The sequence below is a fragment of the Bos indicus genome, chromosome 23, assembly GCF_029378745.1.
Source record: "Bos indicus isolate NIAB-ARS_2022 breed Sahiwal x Tharparkar chromosome 23, NIAB-ARS_B.indTharparkar_mat_pri_1.0, whole genome shotgun sequence".
Lineage (NCBI taxonomy): Eukaryota > Metazoa > Chordata > Mammalia > Artiodactyla > Bovidae > Bos > Bos indicus.
In genome coordinates, this window is record NC_091782.1 from 11,072,885 (window position 1) to 11,093,504 (window position 20,620).

At 38.7% G+C, this 20,620-nt stretch overlaps 1 protein-coding gene across 3 annotated transcripts in view; it reads right to left on the reverse strand.

Moving 5' to 3' along the window:
• The window catches only part of FKBP5 (FKBP prolyl isomerase 5), a 122,297-nt gene that overhangs the window by 14,438 nt on the left and 87,239 nt on the right, over nt 1-20,620 (reverse strand). For all 3 annotated transcript variants that reach the window (XM_070777862.1, XM_070777863.1, XM_070777864.1), the window contains one exon: nt 2,666-2,822. In XM_070777862.1, the coding sequence (XP_070633963.1) occupies nt 2,666-2,822 (157 nt within the window). The remainder of the gene's footprint in view (nt 1-2,665; nt 2,823-20,620) is intronic.

The window sequence follows — 20,620 nt, forward strand, 5'->3', positions numbered from 1 at the left end:
GCCCAAGTGAAAGACCACCACAAATGGAATTTCAGGCTTAACCAAAAGACAGGCTGGGTTACAGTAACAGAAGGAATCCAGTATCAATGTTCATAAACTGACAGGCGCCTGCGGAGAGCAGAGAAACACTGATTGCTCATGACCATTATACCCTTTTGTGCACACAACCACCACCTGTACCTTACATGCGATTATTCCCTTTTTACAGATGAAGGAACTAAGACTCAGAAGTGCTTCCTGAGAGTCACACAGAGGCAGTGGTGGAGCCAGGATTTAAATTCAGACTGTGTGGGTCCCAGATAATTGTTTAGTTTTTGAACCACACTGCCTCATAATGAGATACTCTGGATCTTGACAGCCTGTTTTTGTTTGGGGTCGGTGCCGTACAGAAGACAAGGAAGAAAAAAGTTAAAACTAGCCATACTTTACCTAAAACAAGAAAAATTAACCAGTCACCATATTTAAAACAATATTAAAGACATTGTCCTGATGAGAGGTAAGAAAATGGGATTCTCTGGATGTGTTTTATGAGTTCTTTATTATGAAAACATCCTGTCAAGGAGTCTTGTCAGAATCAAAGAGAAGGTATATGCCCTGGAAATCTTTTGGAGAATGAAATACAGGTGACCCTAACAGTAACACCAAACACATATTTGCAATAGCCATATTTATAGCCACACTCAGCTGCAGTGTGTCTGTTAAGTGGGAACCTGGTAAGACAAGCGAATTCACTGTACACACTCCCCGCACGCCCGGATTCTCTACATATACAGATCTTACTTACATGGTGCACGTGTGGGCAGTCTCCTGTTACAGGCATTGCACTTCGTGACTCCTTAACATACTAAGCAACATCTTAAAGAGGAAATAATGTGTTCCTTTCTAACCATGCTATTTCCACAAAACATATGAAAAACCTCTTAGACCTAGAAATTCATGAAAACTTGTTGCCTACTTTTATGCCTGAAAAATCTACCACATGTTAAAACAGGGTTTCCTTTTCCCTGTGGTCTGAGAGTCAAATGGGAGAGTCATCAGGACAGCAATATCAGCCAATATGCTGAGGGTCCGGGTGTGTCAGGCACTTTGCTACACTCCTTACATGCCTTCTCTTACTTAGTCCTCCACAACTCTGTGAGGCAGATACTGCTATCCCCATTTTATAGAAAGGGAAACAGACTTAGAGTCAAGTATACACGGCCGGTAAGCTGCATGTTTTTTGTTTCTTTTTTTTAAAACCACAATTTAAACCTGCAAGGAACCATCTGCATTAATAAATATAAGGGTAACTCCGGCTTCTCTCTGCCCATTACAATTGAGACATCTGTTCCCACAACTGGCTTGTCAGCTAGGTCAAAATGTAATAAACTGATTCATATAATATGTTTACAATACAAGCAGAACTCCTCTGCAAGGAACTTAAATTTGAAAATATATGTGCATAAATACCACTCTCTTTATATGAGCTTAGAACTAATGTAACTTTGGGATGCTGGATTAAAAATAATTAGATATTACTTAGATATGGAAGTGATGGCCTGTCTATGCCCCACCTGAGTTAAAAAATAGGTTCTTATAGAAGAGAGAACTAGATTCATCTGAGTGAAGTACATACTACTATTTACATAGTAAATGCAAATAAAACACAAAGGTGGGAATATACTAGTTCAGAAAGGAATAAGCAGAGAAAAAGAAGGTATTAAATAAAAGGTGCCTCAGTGAAGGCTCTAAAGGGTTCGAGATGTAGAGCATTTTGCAAGGCTTTTCAAGTGGATTAGTGGCATGACTGGAACATCACTTGAGAAATACAATTATGACTCAAGCGTCAGGGCAAAGGTAAATATGCCATTGGATTAGGACTAAGGCTACACAAGGCAAGCAATTGTACAAAAGGCACAAGAATACCTATTGGCAAGTGCAGGTCATCAGGATTCCCAGTAACTCAAAATCCTACTGACTGAAACCCAAGGATCCAGGGAGAGAGGAGACACGAGATAAGCAGATGCACTTTCACACAAATAGAATCAAAACACCCTGGTTTCTCTCAAGGGTCCATTTCTCAAGATAGAAGGGTTAGATCCATGGTATAATTTTAGGTCTAAAAATAATACCAAACATGTTTTCACAAGAGAGACTGTTAGTGTCTGATAGTTCTAAGCTTGGAAGTGCTAATGGATATCCTTATGATGGGAAAAATTTAGGCAAAAATGAGTCATCTCCTCTGCCTTTAGATCCAGGAAGAGCACTCTTTTTTCAGAGAGTCTGTATAAGAACAGGTGGCACAGATTCAAGTGGTAATAAATCATCCAAATGTTGCTTCTACTTCCAGCCCCCACGTTTTACCGCCTCCAGCCTAATTCAGAGAAAAAGGGAGAAGGGGCAAGAGCTTCCTGTCTTGGCGACATGGCCGGCAAAACAAACAGAGAAGCAAAACTCGCCTGTCAGTCCTATCCTGAACACACATCAATCAAGTGAACAGGCTTACAAACCTCTGTAATATTATAAGGCCCATTAACTCACTCTAACTGTAGCCTGATTTAATTAATTGTTTCCACTCTTGGCATTAACTTCACTGAAAATAGCAAAATGCTGATTGAAAAAACAAGTGTATCCCTGTTCTTTAGATAACCTCAGTCACTGTGTACTGAACCAGTACACTGCTTACCGTGGTCCAAGATATAAAATACATTGTTCCTCACGCTGCATTTTCTCCAGGGCTTTGTCGATTCCGATTGGAATGTCGTGGTCTTCTCCTTCACCAACGATGAACCCCACATCTCTGCAGTCAAACGTCCTTCCACCACAGCGGCCTTCCAGGTGGACTGAGAGAGGGGAGACAGGACAGTCAGCAGAGCTGCTCCTTGTGACTGGCTAATGTAGGGCCGTGATAAAAGAGTATTTCCCCTTCTTCTTTGCATCTGGAGACATATGGATTATGTCCTGTTGAAGCTTAGTCCACCCAGTTGGGAAATTTAAGCTCAATCATATTTATTTCTGTTTTAGGTTTAAACTTAAAAATTACTGTAACTATATGAATAAGATAGTTTAGCAGATAATAAAGTGGAAACAGTTCTAACTTAACCTGACAGAGACATCCTCTACTGTAACACAAGAAAAACTAATTATTTAGTAGGTAATTATCAAAATGCCACAAATTTAATACCAAGTAGATAAAGGCTTAAACATTTTCTTGGCTTCAGATGTCTGGGTTGAAAAACAACTGAATGGCTATTTCTCCAGTGATATACGAGGGTTAACTGAATACAGAAGCCCTTTTTTAAGAGCTTTAACCTCATTCACAAACATGTTTAAATAAAATGGAAAAGCCAAAGGCAACATCATCAATAACACAGCTGTAATCCCTTAGTGGAATAATAAATGTAAAATGTGAAGGAATCAAGTCTACTATAACTTGAAAAATCAAATTTCTCAGCCACCTCCTCAGAAATGTTCAGAGGTCAATTTCTCAGGGCCTACTTAGCCACTGCACTCAAACTCAGCTCATTTTCAGGGTAATTTCATATTAGATAAGTGGCTTTATGTTAGTATAATATAGGAAAAATGCATATAGATATGTATTTTCCTCTTGATTGGTTAGACTTTTCCTTCTGGGATAAACAATTCTCTGAAACTTTCCAACTATGTTTAGTATTAAGGATATTCATTCCTTTCCATTTAGGTCTTTGACTCAGTAAGAAAAATGGATGGTTTACACGACAGCACAGCAGCCAAAAAGCAATATAAAAATTTATCTTTCATAAAAAATTCTTTATTCCTGCTTCTGTAATATAATGGCCTCGATTCAAATGTAATGAATTCCTAAAATGCTTCTTTTCTACGACTGGTTGGGCTACTTTACTTTAGATCAATAACTTGCTTTAGAGACTAAACATAACTTGTTCTGTTACACCCGTTCGATGAGACAGTTATGTTCCAAATACAAATTCAATTCCAACGTATACTTTTCAACTTCTGAATCTCAAAGCTCCTTTGAAACTCTACAACTCTATAGTTCTATGACCCAGTAATGTTAACTCTAGACACAGACCAGAAACTAGTTTCAAAGCTAATTCCTGTAATTTGATCAGGTTACCTTTAGCCCAGGCCTAGGAAATGAGAGAAACCCTGAAAAGTAAACAGCAGTGGCACAGATACTAGGGGCCAAAATGTCACATGGACATTTATGCTTTCAAGTTCTCTACCCTTTTCTAATCACTAGGATTAATACCATCCTGATTTGTTCCCATCACAGATACAGGATGGAGCCAGACACTTGGGCCAAACTAGAGAAGGCCTGATTCGAGTCAGACCCTTTAAACAGGGGCAACAGCTAGACTGGCTCTCAGAGTGGAGCTGGAATAGAGGAATTTTATTCTGTTCGATACAGATGACTCTCAATTAACTCACCTTTGGAACATTCTATATAAAATACAACTTAGCTTGCAGCACGGTGAAAGTTCTCTCGGAAACAGTCCCAAATAAATTCAACTTTATTATTTTCAAATACGTACACACCTGAGAGATTCTGCAGGAAATTCTAAGCTTAAGATATTTTTACTAGAGGGACTTCCCTGGTGGTCCAGTGGCTAAGACCGTGCGCCCAGTACAGGCAGCCTGGGTTCCATCCCTGGTCAGGGAACTAAATGTCTGTCTGCATGCTGCAACTAAGCCCTGGCACAGCCAAGTAATTTTTTTTTTTTAAGATTTTTTTTTTACTAGAGTAAAAGCTCGTATTTCTAAAGGATTTGAGAATTCTAAAAAAATTTATGTTCTTATATATTTTAAAATTTGCCTAAGAAATTTAGAAAAGTGATGACACTTTTCATGTAAAAAAGATTTGCTGAGCAAAGTGAATTTCAGCCCACGTACTGTAGCACATCTCAAGCATTGAGATTTATGATCCTAGTAGCTCACAACTTTTTCTGTGTGAGGTTTATTGTTAGAAGTGTTTTCCTCCCTGAAGGAGAGAACATTTAGTGGGGGAGGAAGCTATCAGTACATTCGTTGTGGTTTTAGGTTGATCAACTTTGAATGTGTTTTCAAAACAGGAAATCCAGAGACTCTGTGAAAGATTCCTGCCTGTGTGTCAGTTTCCTAGGCTGGTTTTCAGCTTGATGCATATACTTGATCTGAAGATTATAGAAATGATTTCAGAAATTCTCCTTACATGTGATAACCGCTTTATGTTAGGGAAAGAAAAGACTGGCTACTAATAAACATGTTGGGAAAGATAAGTGAAGCAAGCAAAAAAAAAAAAAAAGTTCAAGTCAAATTATAATTAAAGTATAATTAAGAAAGGAAAAAAAAAAAAAAAGTTCACCGCAGCTGGTCTAAGAGAGATAATACTGGGAGAACCAGTGTTTTAGCCACCCAATAGGGAAACATTTGCAATAATGCTTACAAACACTTACTACCTTATAGAGAAACTAATCTTTTTTTTTCTATTAAATCTCTTTTAGGTTGAACCTGAATAAGCACTATAGTACCACAAAATCTTAAACTGATATGCACGTGCGCACACACACAGCAGTCTGTGTGTGTATATAAAACCTTTTAATATTGACATTAATTATCTGGAATGTCAGTGCAAGAGGAGGTGTTATAGCCTTAGCTAGTAGAGAGCCCATTGATTCTTTACATCTACTAGCAAACCCTATCGCTAGGTTAACTGGTTTCTAAAATTGGAACACTGGTGTGACATGTTTCATGTGACAGCTGACGAGAATTCACACCCCATCCTGGAGCTACAGAAATGCCTGCGGATCGCCACAGCAGGGTCCCGGTCCCCCATCATGGGGACAGATGCAGACACGTCTGGCTCCCACATAACTGCTTTTTAAAAAATTGTCTCAACAATTGCTACCAAAGAAAACCATGGCAGCTCTGGCTGTGGAAGACCTGTGGTTGCTTTTGACCTTGTATCACTTAGTGCAAATACTCATTTAATAAATATTTAATAATAACCATCATGACTCACTGGGAGCTCGGCCTCTAGGGCTCAGGAGGTCTGTTGCTAATTCCAACCACCCTGATTTACGGGAAGTAAATGATCTATGACGTGCCCAAAGAGAATAAAAGTACATACAGGATGCTTCTACTTAGGGCTTTTTTTGGGGAGAGAAAGAAATACACAAGTTAGAAAGGGACATTTTCTCTTAACTTCAAGTCTACGTAACTTAAAGGGGGGAGATCCTCCAAACCCCACGAAATCAAACCAAACTGAATTACCCGAGCCTCCCCTCGAAATCCGAGTGTAACCACATCAAGTGAGCCTGGTCTGCTGCAAAACATCACTTAAACTGGAGCTCTGACTTATTGTTCTCTTACTGCCCTAGAGCAATTTTGTTTTGAAGAGCACAGAACACCCTGTTCTGAATGTGGCTGGCACATGAACTCGATGTGCTGACAGCAATTTGTACTCCGATTAAAATAGGGGGGGAAAGGAAAGAGTGCACTGCAGTAAGGAAAGAAAAAAAAAAACTGGAATGCAAGAATCGAAAAACTTGCATTTTGGGTATAATTTGTATTTTAGGAAGCAAAACTGAGAAAGAGGCTCCATAACCTTAAAACAAATTAAAAAGTGCTGTAATCCCTCCAGCCTAAAGACGTTAGCTCTGGTGAGTGTTTTTCTCTTTTCTAATTATAGTAGTTGGTGTCTGATAGCTTTGCACTCATTCCCAAAACAATTACTGGGTCATGGGGATCTGAATGGGAATGTTGTAATGGCATTACTACTAGACAAGACTGGCCATTTAGCCAGAGAAAACCAGGTTGCGACAGGTTACTCCCACTCAGCAAGGGTTTTCTCTGCTGCCTACTTCATGCCAAGGGAGTTTCTCTCTGCTTGCGTTTCCTGCCTAATAGAGCAGAGCACCCAAGAGACAGTGGGATCTTAATGACCCCCTGAAGAGGCAGATCCAGAGATAGGTTTCTCAAATCAGGAGAGGCATATTAATCACTGAGCAGAAGAGAAACTGCTCCCCTCAGGCACGGCAGTCAACTCCCCCCACTGGAAGGCTGCTCAAGGCACTGAGGGACAGAAGCTAGCTGAGAGCGGGCATGCAGCCTGGCTGCTTGAACTGAATAATGGTTATACGTCTTAGTCTAAACAGGAAGCATACACATAGCAATACATTCTACACCAACAAAACTCCTCACCAGTCTCTCCTCTTCACGCTAGTATAGCACTTGAGTCACTGCTGGATTCCTGTCCCATTCAGTCACTTAATTGTGGCTTTAGGCAAGGTCATTTAAATTATCCGAAGATCAATTTCCTCATCTATACATTAGGGAAATAATGTTAGCTAACTGTTGACAGGATTAAATTAGGTACTGAATTAAAACTTTTAGCCCAATACTTGACATCATTCATTTTTATGTCAGGGCAGCTACTATGTGAAAACACTATTATGTGCGGCTACACAGAGATGAACTCAATGAACGTTAGCTATGATTATTTTCCTGCAATGAGTGGTAAATTATACCAGATTAAACAAAAATTAGAACTTGGTATGAGAAACCAGTTAATGGCTCCACAGAGAGTGCTGTCAAAATGTGAATAAAATTCAAAGCAGGCAAAGGCAATCTCTTACACTTTTGTACCTCGCAGTATGTCTAACTGTGTGTACAACACACAGTTCAGGGCCAGAAAGTAAATATTTACTTAATGATTAATCTGAAAACAAGGCATTAAGGAAAATGTGATTTTCACTCATTTATAGGAATTTTCCCTTTTGAATATATTAGAACTCCTATTTTTAATAAACTTAAGAGCTATTTAAATTCTTCACTGATATGCAGCTTTTGTTTTTAGTACTATTCTAAAATAAATGGTCCATTGGCTGAATTTTTAAATAACAAAAAGATTATTTTCTACTAAGATTTTACTCTACCTGAGGATTTGAAGATAACTTTTAGAGCTATATGGGCTTCCCTTGTGGCTTAGACGGTAAAGAATTTGCCTGCAATGTGGGAGACCTAGGTTCGATCACTGGGTTGGGAAGATCCCCTGGAGGAAGGCATGGCAACCCACTCTAGTATTCTTGCCTGGAGAATCCCCATGGATAGAGGAACCTGGCAGGCTCCAGTCCATGAGATCACAAAGAGTCAGACACGACTGAGTGACTAAGCAGCCTTTCAGTTCAGTTCAGTTCAGTCTCTCAGTCGTGTCCGACTCTTTGCAACCCCATGAATTGCAGCATGCCAGGCCTCCCTGTCCATCACCAACTCCTGGAGTTGACTCAAACTCATGTCCATAGAGTCGGTGATGCCATCCAGCCATCTCATCCTCTGTCGTCCCCTTCTCCTCCTGCCCCCAATCCCTCCCAGCATCAGAGTCTTTTCCAATGAGTCAACTCTTCGCATGAGGTGGCCTTTAGAGCTATGTAAAATGGAAATATCTGAAAGAATAAACACTATCCATTTTAGACCCAGGTGCTGTGCTTGGTCGCTCAGTCGTGTCAGACTCTTTGTGACCCCATGGACTGTAGCCTACCAGGCTCCTCTGTCCATGTGATTCTCCAGTCAAGAATACTGGAGTGGGTTGCCATGCCCTCCAGCGGATCTTCCCAACCCAGGTCTCCTGCATTGCAGGACTCTTTACCATCTAAGCCACCAGGGAAGCCCAAGAATACTGCAGTGGGTAGCCTATCCCTTCTCCAGGGGATCTTCCCAACCCAGGAATTGAACCGAGGTCTCCTACATTGAAGGCGGATTCTTTACCAGCTGAGCTACCAGGGAAGCTCTAGACCCAAGTACCATACAACATTATTTTGTGAAAATATCTAATAAAATGGTTTCAAGAACTGCTCTCTCTTACTGGACAAAATTTGCTAGGGCATTAAAGCATGTGAAAAACAAAACCAGAAAAACCCTCATAGTTCTATCAGATTTCTTTTTTTAAAGAATTTTTAATTGGGGGATAATTACAGTATTGTGCTGGTTTGTGCCGTATTATCAACATAAATCAGCCACAGGTATACACATGTCCCCTCCCTCTTGAAACTCCCTCCCAGCTCCCACCCCACCCCACCCCACCAGGTTGTCACAGAGCACTGGGTTGAGCTCCCTGTGTCACACAGATTCCCACTGGCTAGTTTACATATGGTAATACACAGGTTTCCACGCTTCCCTCTCCGTTCGTCCCACCCTCTTCTTGGCCCGCTGCATCTGCAAGTCTGTTCTGTCTGCGTCTCCACTGCTGCCCTGCAAATAGGTTCATCAGCACCATCTTTCTAGATTCCACACACATGTGTTAATATACAACATGTCTTTCTCTTTCAGACTTACCTCTCTGTACAACAGGCTCTAGGTGGATGAACAATAAGCTCTAGGTTCATCTACCTCATTAGGACTGACTCAAATGTGTTTTTTTATGGCTGAGTAATATTCCATTGTATATATGTACCACATTTCTGTATCCATTCGTCTGTCGATGGACATCTAAGTTGCTTCCATGTTCTAGCTATCGTGAAAAGCTCCGCAGTGAACACTGGGGTCCGTGTGGCTCTTTCAGTTATGGTTTTCTCAGGGTATATGCCCAGCAATGGGACTGTTGAGTCATATGGTAGTAGTTCCATTCCTAGCTTTTTAAGGAACCTCTATACTGTTCTCCATAGTGGCTGTATTAGTTTATATTCCCACCAACATGCAAGAGGGTCCCCTTTTCTCTACATCCTCTCCAGCACTTATTGTCTATAGATTTTAATAACTGACATTCTGACTGGTGTGAGGTGATACTTTGTTGTAATTTTGATCTGCATTTAATAATGATAGCTCTATCAGATTTCAACATGGGCATACATTAAATCCTTCCTCTATTTTCAATTTTTGGACCATTTTGGTTTTTGGCTTCCCTGGTGGCTCAGAGGTTAAAGCGTCTGCCTCCAATGCGGGAGACCCGGATTCAATCCCTGGGTCGGGAAGATTCCCGGGAGAAGGAAATGGCAACCCACTCCAGTATTCTTGCCTGGAGAACACGGGGTCACAAAAGAGTTGGACATGACTGCATGACTTCACTTTCTTTCACTTTGGTTTTTGGTGCTATTTATAAAGAACATATGTATTATTTATAAGGAACACATACCTATATTTTGTTGTCATCTTTGTGTTAACCTCGTGAGAATTTCTGCCTTTAATAGGTGACTTTACCTCATTCATATTTTTTGTAATAGGTGACTTTGATTGATTTTATTCCTACCATCTTATTTTTTATTTCCTATATAATGTTTTCTTGTTATTTTTCCTTTATTACCTTTACTAGTTCAGTCAAATTTTCCTTGTTCCTTTACTTCCCCACTTCATGCTGGTGGTTTGGAAGTTCTACATACTATTCTTATTGGCACCTAAGATTAAATTTTGAACAAATCATTTAACACACACACACACACACACATATTTATCAATGTGAACTAATTTCAACCTCCTCCTGAGAAACTTGTATGCAGGTCAAGAGTTCGCACCAGACATGGAACAACGGACTGGTTCCAAATTGGGAAGGCTGTATATTGTCACCCTGCTCATTTAACTTATATGCAGAGTACATCATGTGAAATGCCAGGCTGGATGAAGCACAAGCTGGAATCAAGATTGCCGGGAGAAATATCAATAACCTCAGATATGCAGATGATACCACCCTTACGGCAGAAAGTGAAGAGGAACTTAAGAGCCTCTTGATGAAAGTGAAAGAAGAGAGTAGAAAAGATGGCTTAAAACTCAGCATTCAAAAAACTAACATTATGGCGTCCAGTCCCATTACTTCATGGCAAATAGATGGGGAAACAGTGGAAACAGTGAGAGACTTTATTTTTGGGGGCTTCAAAATCACTGCAGATGATGACTGCAGCCATGAAATTGAGAGAGGCTTGCTCCTTGGAAGAAAAGCTCTGACCAACCCAGACAGCATATTAAAAAGACATTACACTGCTGACAAAGGCCCATCTAGTCAAAGCTGTGGTGTGAGAGCTGGACTGTAAAGAAAGCTGAGCACCAAAGAATTGATGCTTTTGAACTGTGGTGTTGGAGAAGACTCTTGAAAGTCCCTGGACTGCAAGGAGATCAAACCCGTCAATCCTAAAGGAATCAGTCCTGGGTGTTCATTGGAAGGACTGATGCTGAAGCTGAAACTCCAATACTCTGGCCACCTGATGTGAAGAACTGACTCATTTGAAAAGACCCTGATGCTGGGAAAGATTGAAGGCAGGAGGAGAAGAGGACAAAAGAAGATGAGATGGTTGGGTGGCATCAGTGACTTGATGGACATGAGTTTGAGCAAGCTCCGGGAGTTGGTGATGGACAGGGGCATGCTGCAGTCCATGGGGTCGCGAAGAGTTGGATACGATTGAAATGAACTGAACTAATCGGCAGAATCTGAGTAAGAAAATCATTTTAGCCAATTTCCTTCCTCTCATTTTCCTTCATTTCCCATCTGCATCTCATTTTGTTAAAATGACCCAGACTGTTAAACAATTACTATTTTTAACATTAGTCCTACCATTTCAGGGATCCCAACTTCAGCTGTCCTGGTATGGAAATTACTTTTATGCTCACTGATGTTTCTTATGGCTGAGTCTTCACTTCTTGGCTTTATCTTTTGTGACGTTTTAGTATATCCTATTTCCCCCCCACCCCCCAAAAGGGCACAAGTCTGCATACTCCCAGTAGTTAATTTTGTTCTTATAGTTAAGTGGGAATTTGGCTGGGGATAGAATTTTAGGTTCAAAATACTCATAGACAATGCTTAAAACGTCTTTTCGTATGTAGTTTCACAAGGTCATTCTGATTCTTAGTCCTTTGCACAGTTTTGGAAGCATGCAAAATTTTAAGTAATGGAATTAAGAAATTTCAGCAGATATACTCAGCCATAAAAAGAATGAAATCTTGCCACTTATGACAACATGGATGGACGTCGTATTTATGCTAAGTAAAGTAAGTCAGACAAAGACAAATACCATCTCATTTCATGTACATGTGAAAACTAAAAAACAAAGCAAATAAACAAGTGTAACAAAACAGAAGCAGAGTCACAGATACAGAAATCAACAGGGATGCCAGAGGGGAGTGGGGATAAGTGAAATAGATGAGGAAGATAAAGAGGTACAAACTTTGTTAGAAAATAAATGTCAGGGATATAATGCACAGCATAGGGAATACAGTCAGTAATACTGTAATAACCCTATATGATGACAGATGGTAACTACACTTGCCATAGTGATCATTTTGTTAATGTATTGGGTTGGCCAAAAAGTTCATTCAGTATCAGCTTGCTGAATGAACTTTTTGGCCAACCCAATCTGAAACCAATATTTTAAGTCTATTATACTTCAACTGAAAGAAAAGAAAAGAAAAAAGAAAGAGGGAGGGAGGAATTTCATCAGGATGTATGTAGGTGAAAATGCACTCCTGTGCCACTATCAACTGGTCCTTTCAATCTTAAGATTCTTCTCTCTTCCTCTAGGAAGATACATATTACCTATCCTTGATTAATTTTTCATCTCTTTGGGTTTTTTTCTCTGTGTTCTGAGATATTCTTTACCATCTTTTGTATCACTAATTCAGGATTCTGAGACTGTCCATTTTGCTTCTCAATCCTTCCTTGGTATTCCAGTTTTGATAATCACATTCTTAATTTACAGATACTTTCTTATCTTCTTCATTTTCAGAGAAGCTGATCTTGAGTCATGAATTCAATATCCTGTTTTAAATATCTCTGAAGATAGTAATTAGTATTTTGAAAGTTCTCTTCTATTTCTTAGTATTTTGTATTAGTATTTTGAATACTTAGACAAGTCTATCTGAGTGTTTCTGTTTCAGAATCTGCTGAGGATTCTGTATTATTTGGCCATATTATAAAGGAAGGATTCAGAAAGATCAAGTGAGTTTAGTTAGCTGGCACAGCTTTTCTAAGCTCTTGGATTAGGTAAGCCTTTTCCCAAGAAGGGTGGGCTGATCATGGGGATCTCTGGGTGAAGAGCCCACAGATATTTATTGAGCATTTACTATGTGCTGAGATGATGTGCACAGGAAGGCTGGGGACACCTTTTTCCACTGGTGACGTAGGAGAAAGTTTTACTTCAGGAACAAGACACTTCAGCTTATTTACTGTTGGGCAGAGTTGCTCTTTCACTTTTTCCCCCTTCAAATCTGTTTTCAAAGTTCAAAGGTACTTTATGTTCTTATTCTGCAGTCCAAGTCCTAACACATGGAGTCTTCCGAGGCAGATCCCTATTTTTATTTCAGAAATCTAGCCTTACTGACTTTAGTCTGGGAGCAAAAGTCACAGCCAAGCCCTACAGTAGTAATTCTGAATCCCTGGCTGCAAAGTAGAATCCCTTGGAGAGTTTTTTTTTTTAAATTTGCAGATTTCTAGACCCCATCCCAGTCCTCTTAAATTACAATCTGTTTTGGTCTAGAAATCTGATTTTTTCTCATAAACAGCAGTTAATTCTAAGAAACTCAGCTTGTAACCTCTTTTTTGCCACACCACACACCAAGTGTGGAATCTTAGTTCCTGACTGGGGATCGAACCCATGCTTCCTGCATTGGAACCATGGAGTCATAACCACAGGACTGCTGGGGAAGTCGCTGCTCATAACCTCCTTAGAGAATTCGTCTAGCTGCTTAACATCTGTCTGATTCCTGGGTGTTTGATTAATATTTATGTATCATTAAATAAAATTACATGTTAAGTCACTGACCCAATTATACAACTTGTATTATATGAAAAAAAAAAAATCCTTATGCCTGGAGTTCCATCCTTTGAGATCTAATATTCTTATTTAACTGGTCTGGACTGAGACCTGGGCATCAGGATTTTAAAAGCTCCTCAGGTAATTCTAAATTCAGCCAAAGTTGAGAACTTGCTACATAAGCAGCTTGCTGGCCCAGCTGTTCCATACTGTTTTATAACAACCCTTATGATTGCCCCATAGCCTGCTTTGGCTCCCTTGTACCAGCTAACCAAGCTTGGAGTTCTGCCCAAGTCTATGGAAAAGAACAGTATGTAGCTCTGCAGAGGTCTTTACACCTGTTGTGGGTTGGGTTTCCTGAGTCTAGTTTCCATCAGTCCAATTTTATCTACATATTCCAGAAATTCTTCATAATTTTTGACATACTTCTTGAAGTTTTCCTGTTTTCTACCACTAACATAGATTTCTTCCTCTTTTTTGAAATCATTCTCCATCTATCCCCTTCCCTTCCCCAACTCTCATTTCAGTGGGATTCGTGGAGGGAAAGGTGAGGGGGAAGGGTACTCCCAACAACTCAACTCCCTGTAGATCACTCTGTTGAAACTTCCACATTTGAAAATACTGCCGACTGTCTGTACTCTTTGCATTCAGATGTGGTTGAAAGTACTGTGAGGTAAGAGTTAGTTTAACTCAGAGAGCATTTTGATGTACCTACTCCAAGCACAAAGTTAACAAATCAGAAGAGGTGAGAGATGGGAGGTGGGGGAAGAGGAGCTGGTAGCTCTTCAGAGTTGCATGTCAGTCAATTGGTTTTTCTAAGAAAACAAAGCTTAAAAGTAACAATGTAGCCACTACTGGCAATGAAACTAAAGTATGATGACTAAAGTATCAGTCATCATGATAATGTCAATTAGAGGACCTTAGAACACAGTAACTTTTCTTTAATGGAAAAAGGACAACATTGCATAAAAATTACAAGATGGTCATCTTAATTGACATAAAAACACACACTGGAACAGGATCTATTGATTTGCAACCATTAGGATCCTGACAGAGGGAGTAAAATATCACAATTTCTTTGAGAAAGATTAAGTTCTGTCAAATTAATGTGCAATTCTGTCTTCCACAAAGAAACCATTAAAAGGAAACAAAAGATCACAATTCAATATAAGCCTTTTGATTCCATCCATAACTTTGTTCTTCAAAAAACCAACCAACAAAAATCCTGGAGAAATATGATTTAGGTAAGATTACTAAGAAGGTATATAATTATTTTAAAGACTGTTACCAAAGACAAACTGATTATGGGTTCCAGATCAAACCTGGTAGAGGAAAACGATTTACTAATGGATTGGCTGGAGAGTATAAGGGAAAGAGAAGTCTAGGGTTTATTTCCTTAAATCTATTTAAAGACAGCAAAACATATGATATAAACATAATATAGAAGATAAAGAAATTAAGTGTCTGCCACATTCTAGGCACCTTTCTTAACTGTCACAACAATCTGTGGGGGTAAAAAAATTATTCTTCTCATTTTACAGATGAGAAAGATGGATGCTCAAGGTGATTAAGTAACTTGTCTAAAGTCATAAAAATATCAAATAGTGATTCTGAGATTCAAAATTCGTGTCTATCACTTCTGAAGCCTGTGGGCCCCTTCCCCTGACTATTCATTGTACCTTTATACAGAAACGACAGGAAACTCAGTCCCTCTTGTATATCTATAATGACACATTATAATGGATGATCACTGTCTGTAGTTTTTCTTTCACAACTGGCCTTAGTTCTAGGATTTCTACTTGGTTTTGAATAGTCTATAGTGATGCTGCAAAAAAGGCACATCAGTCAAGACAAGACTGAGAAGACTTTAAAAGGAACAAGGTGATCTTGGTTTCTGACAGGGACCACTTCTGAGTCAACCTTCTGTCCTCCTCCCACACAGAGTTGCAAAGAGCTTCATATAGGTTTCACAGAGGGAGAGCGGAACACCTTAACCTTGACAACTGACAATACAACAAATTTTTATAAAATTGATTTGTTCCAGAAAACCCAAAAGGGCTTCTGGGATAAAAAAGAATAAACCATTTACTCTAAAATTCCCCAGGAAAATACAAACTAACAAGAGAGACAAAAAAATTAGTCATTGCCTTTTCTTAATATTATTTAGAGACAGAAAAGAATAAAATTATATAAAAGATTATTCCAATATATCAAAAATTCTATTCACAGAATATATTAGAATAGAAAGAATTCTATATGGAATATTATATATCAATATAACATGTTGATAGAATATTAGATATCAATATGTAGATATATATTATAGATAATATAGATAATAATACACATCTAATACATAGATATCTATCTATCTCTCTCTATATATAGATATATATCATGGCAAATAGATGGGGAAACAGTGGCAGACTTTATTTTTCTGGGTTCCAAAATCACTGCAGATGGTGACTACAGCCATGAAATTAAAAGATGCTTACTCCTTGGAAGGAAAGTTATGACCAATCTAGATAGCATATTGAAAAGCAGAGATATTACTTTGCCAACAAAGGTCCGTCTAGTCAAGGCTATGGTTTTTCCAGTGGTCATGTATGGATGTGAGAGTTGGGTTGTGAAGAAAGCTGAGCGCCGAAGAATTGATACTTTTGAACTGTGGTGTTGGAGAAGACTCTTGAGAGTCCCTTGGACTGCAAGGAGATCCAACCAGTCCATTCTAAAGGAGATCAGTCTTGAGTGTTCTTTGGAAGGAATGATGCTAAAGCTGAAACTCCAGTACTTTGGCCACCTCATGCGAAGAGTTGACTCAGTGGAAAAGACTCTGATGCTGGGAGGGATTGGGGGCAGGAGGAAAAGGGGATGACAGAGGATGAGATGGCTGGATGGCATCACCGACTCGATGTACGTGAGTTTGAGTGAACTCCGGGAGTTGGTGATGGACAGGGAGCCCTGGCGTGCTGTGATTCATGGGGTTGCAAAGAGTCAGACACGACTGAGCAACTGAACTGAACTCATTGATCTCTACTATTCTATCAATATATTATACAATATATAATATATATCAATATAGAATATTGATAGAATATTAGATAGAATAAGATAGAATATTATCCTTCATGCAAAAAGGGATTATAAGAAAAAATTAATATATCTGCTCATTTCTGCCAAAAAATACAAGAATAAACCAAGAATTAATGAGACTGGCTACCTATAAGAGGGAGAAATTTAGGAACAGAATGGAAATAATGAGGTAATGGGGACAGGTTAGTAGGATGAGGGGGATAACACTTCTGAGTGTATCTTTTTATATCATCTAGAATCATGGTAATGTTTCATATACCCCAAAAACAAATAATTAAAACCAACCAGAGTGTGAGGGGAACTCCAATGGAAGGCAAACATAACAGATGAACTTAACTGTATTACAAGTGAGTAACATAACCACAACGAAGGGAATGAAAATGAGAGAACTAACCTAAGTTGGAGAGTAGTATTTTCAGTGTATGACAGGCTCAGGACAAAAGGAACTACTTTCAAGACACATCCTACTTAGGAAATCTGCTTTTCACGGGGGTGGGGTGGGGGGGGGGTGGTGTGCGTGTGTGTGTGTGCATTCAGTCACTCATTCATGTCCGACTCTTTGCGACCCGATGGACTGTAGCCCTCCAGGCTCTTCTGTCCATTGGATTTCCCAGGCAAGAATATTGGAGGGGTATGGGTTAGCAATTCTGAAACTGCTTTCTGTGTATACTATGATTAAGCAAATAAATAAATATACTGTGGATAATGAGAGCCAGGTTTCTCACTGTAGGAGAAAGCAGTTTCAAAGAAGCAGAGAGAAGGCTAAAACAAATCTGTGATGGGGTGAAACTGAAAGTGTCAGTACGTACCCATAGTTTTTAACGTATTATTGACCAGGGAATTTCAGCAGAAACTAACACCTGTGGCCAGCAATTTATAAATAAATCTTGAAAAGTCTCTGGTCAATAAAGTTCAGGTGACAGAAAATGTATTAATATGTTTCTAGTCAATAATGAGTTAATACATATTCACATACTAATACAGAAGTATACATAGATATGTACAGATGCACATTGAAGTACATGTGTTTCCTGGACCCCTTAGAAGCAATAACATTCCATAGCTTGAGTATACCTAGCACCCAGATCTTCATTTCTAAATACCATTCTCCAGGAAAAGGAATCAGAGCTCCTTGGAGAAATGGCTGATTCTACACCTGGGGCAGGAAAATTAACCAAATAAACCCTGAGCATCCAGTGGTGTCCAAAGCAAGCATGTGCTCAAGAAACAGTGTTGAAAGGACAAAGGAGCCAAGCTGAAGGAATTTTCAATTTCCAAATCTAGGACAATCTGAGCAACAAGAGTACTAATGAACAATAACCTACAGAATAAAACAATATCCATGGGTCAATACTGGTGTAAATAAACAAGTGAATAAACAAACAGGGGAGAAGAGGCAGTTCTTCCTTACAGCAGAATTCTAACTAAATGTAGAAGAAACAGTGGAAATAGAAAAGTCACCATTAGGCAAATTATATACCACAGTAATAACTGTTGCATACAAAAACCGTTCATTCAAGGGTGCTAAAGTTAGTGTGTGAAGGTGTGATGTAAAAGAGGTTATTCCCATAGTTTCCTAATATTTCCCTCCCAATGAGATACTTCATAATTATGGACAGAAAAACAGTAACTTTATAGTGGAAAAACATAGACCCCACCTTAACCAAGTGATCCAAGTTAATATCCCCAGCAGTGAGACACCAATGTCATGCACCTCCTGGTAACTGAGAAGGGCACAACATCACTTATGTGGTATTTTTCCAAATATGTGTATCCTCAATCTGATCAGGGGAAAACATCAGACAAACCCAAATTAAGGGATATTCTACAATAATTGGCCAGTTATCTTCAAAAGTGTTAAAGTCATGAAAAACAAGAAAGATGATAAACTGTCACAGATTGAAGGAGACAACTAAATTACAATGTTGGATGCTGAATTTGATGGTGTGCTGGAAAAGGACATCGACATGGCAACTGGTGACATTAAAGTTAAGATGTGCAGAATGGTTAATAGCACTGAATCCATGTTAATTTCCTGATTTTGCTAATGTATTGTGGTTAAGTAAAGGGGAAGCTAAGAGGAAATTCTCTGTACTAGTTTTGCAACTTTTCTGAAAGTTAAAAATTATTTCATTGATTGACTTGCGGATATTGAAGAATCCTTGCATCCCTGGGATAAAGCCCACTTGGTCATGGTGTATGATCTTTTTAATGTGTTGTTGGATTCTGATTGCTAGAATTTTGTTTAGGATTTTTGCATCTATATTCATCAGTGATATTGGCCTGTAGTTTTCTTTTTTTGTGGGATCTTTGTCAGGTTTTGGTATTAGGGTGATGGTGGCCTCATAGAATGAGTTTGGAAGTTTACCTTCCTCTGCAATTTTCTGGAAGAGTTTGAGCAGGATAGGTGTTAGCTCTTCTCTAAATTTTTGGTAGAATTCAGCTGTGAAGCCGTCTGGACCTGGGCTTTTGTTTGCTGGAAGATTTTTGATTACAGTTTCAATTTCCGTGCTTGTGATGGGTCTGTTAAGGTTTTCTATTTCTTCCTGGTCGAGTTTTGGAAAGTTGTACTTTTCTAAGAATTTGTCCATTTCTTCCTCGTTGTCCATTTTATTGGCATATAATTGTTGATAATAGTCTCTTATGATCCTTTGTATTTCTGTGTTGTCTGTTGTGATCTCTCCATTTTCGTTTCTAATTTTATTGATTTGATTTTTCTCCCTTTGTTTCTTGATGAGTCTGCCTAATGGTTTATCAATTTTATTTATCCTTTCAAAGAACCAGCTTTTGGCTTTGTTGATTTTTGCTATGGTCTCTTTTGTTTCTTTTGCATTTATTTCTGCTCTAATTTTTAAGATTTCTTTCCTTCTACTAACCCTGGGGTTCTTCATTTCTTCCTTTTCTAGTTGCTTTAGGTGTAGAGTTAGGTTATTTATTTGACTTTTTTCTTGTTTCTTGAGGTGTAATACACCTCATTAACAATGTAATACACCAATGTAATACACTCAATGTAATACACCACATTAACAAATTGAAAAACAAAAACCATATGATTATCTCAATAGATGCAGAGAAAGCCTTTGACAAAATTCAACACCCATTTATGATAAAAACTCTCCAGAAAGCAGGAATAGAAGGAACATACCTCAACATAATAAAAGCTATATATGACAAACCCACAGCAAACATTATCCTCAATGGTGAAAAATTGAAAGCATTTCCTCTAAAGTCAGGAACAAGACAAGGGTGCCCACTTTCACCATTACTATTCAACATAGTTTTGGAAGTTTTGGCCACAGCAATCAGAGCAGAAAAAGAAATAAAAGGAATCCAAATTGGAAAAGAAGAAGTAAAACTCTCACTATTTGCAGATGACATGATCCTCTACATAGAAAACCCTAAAGACTCCACCAGAAAATTACTACAACTAATCAATGATTATAGTAAAGTTGCAGGATATAAAATCAACACACAGAAATCCCTTGCATTCCTATACACTAATAATGAGAAAACAGAAAGAGAAATTAAGGAAACAATTCCATTCACCATTGCAACGAAAAGAATAAAATACTTAGGAATATATCTACCTAAAGAAACTAAAGACCTATATATAGAAAACTATAAAACACTGGTGAAAGAAATCAAAGAGGACACTAATAGATGGAGAAATATACCATGTTCATGGATTGGAAGAATCAATATAGTGAAAATGAGTATACCACCCAAAGCAATTTATAGATTCAATGCAATCCCTATCAAGCTACCAACAGTATTCTTCACAGAGCTAGAACAAATAATTTCACAATTTGTATGGAAATACAAAAAACCTCGAACAGCCAAAG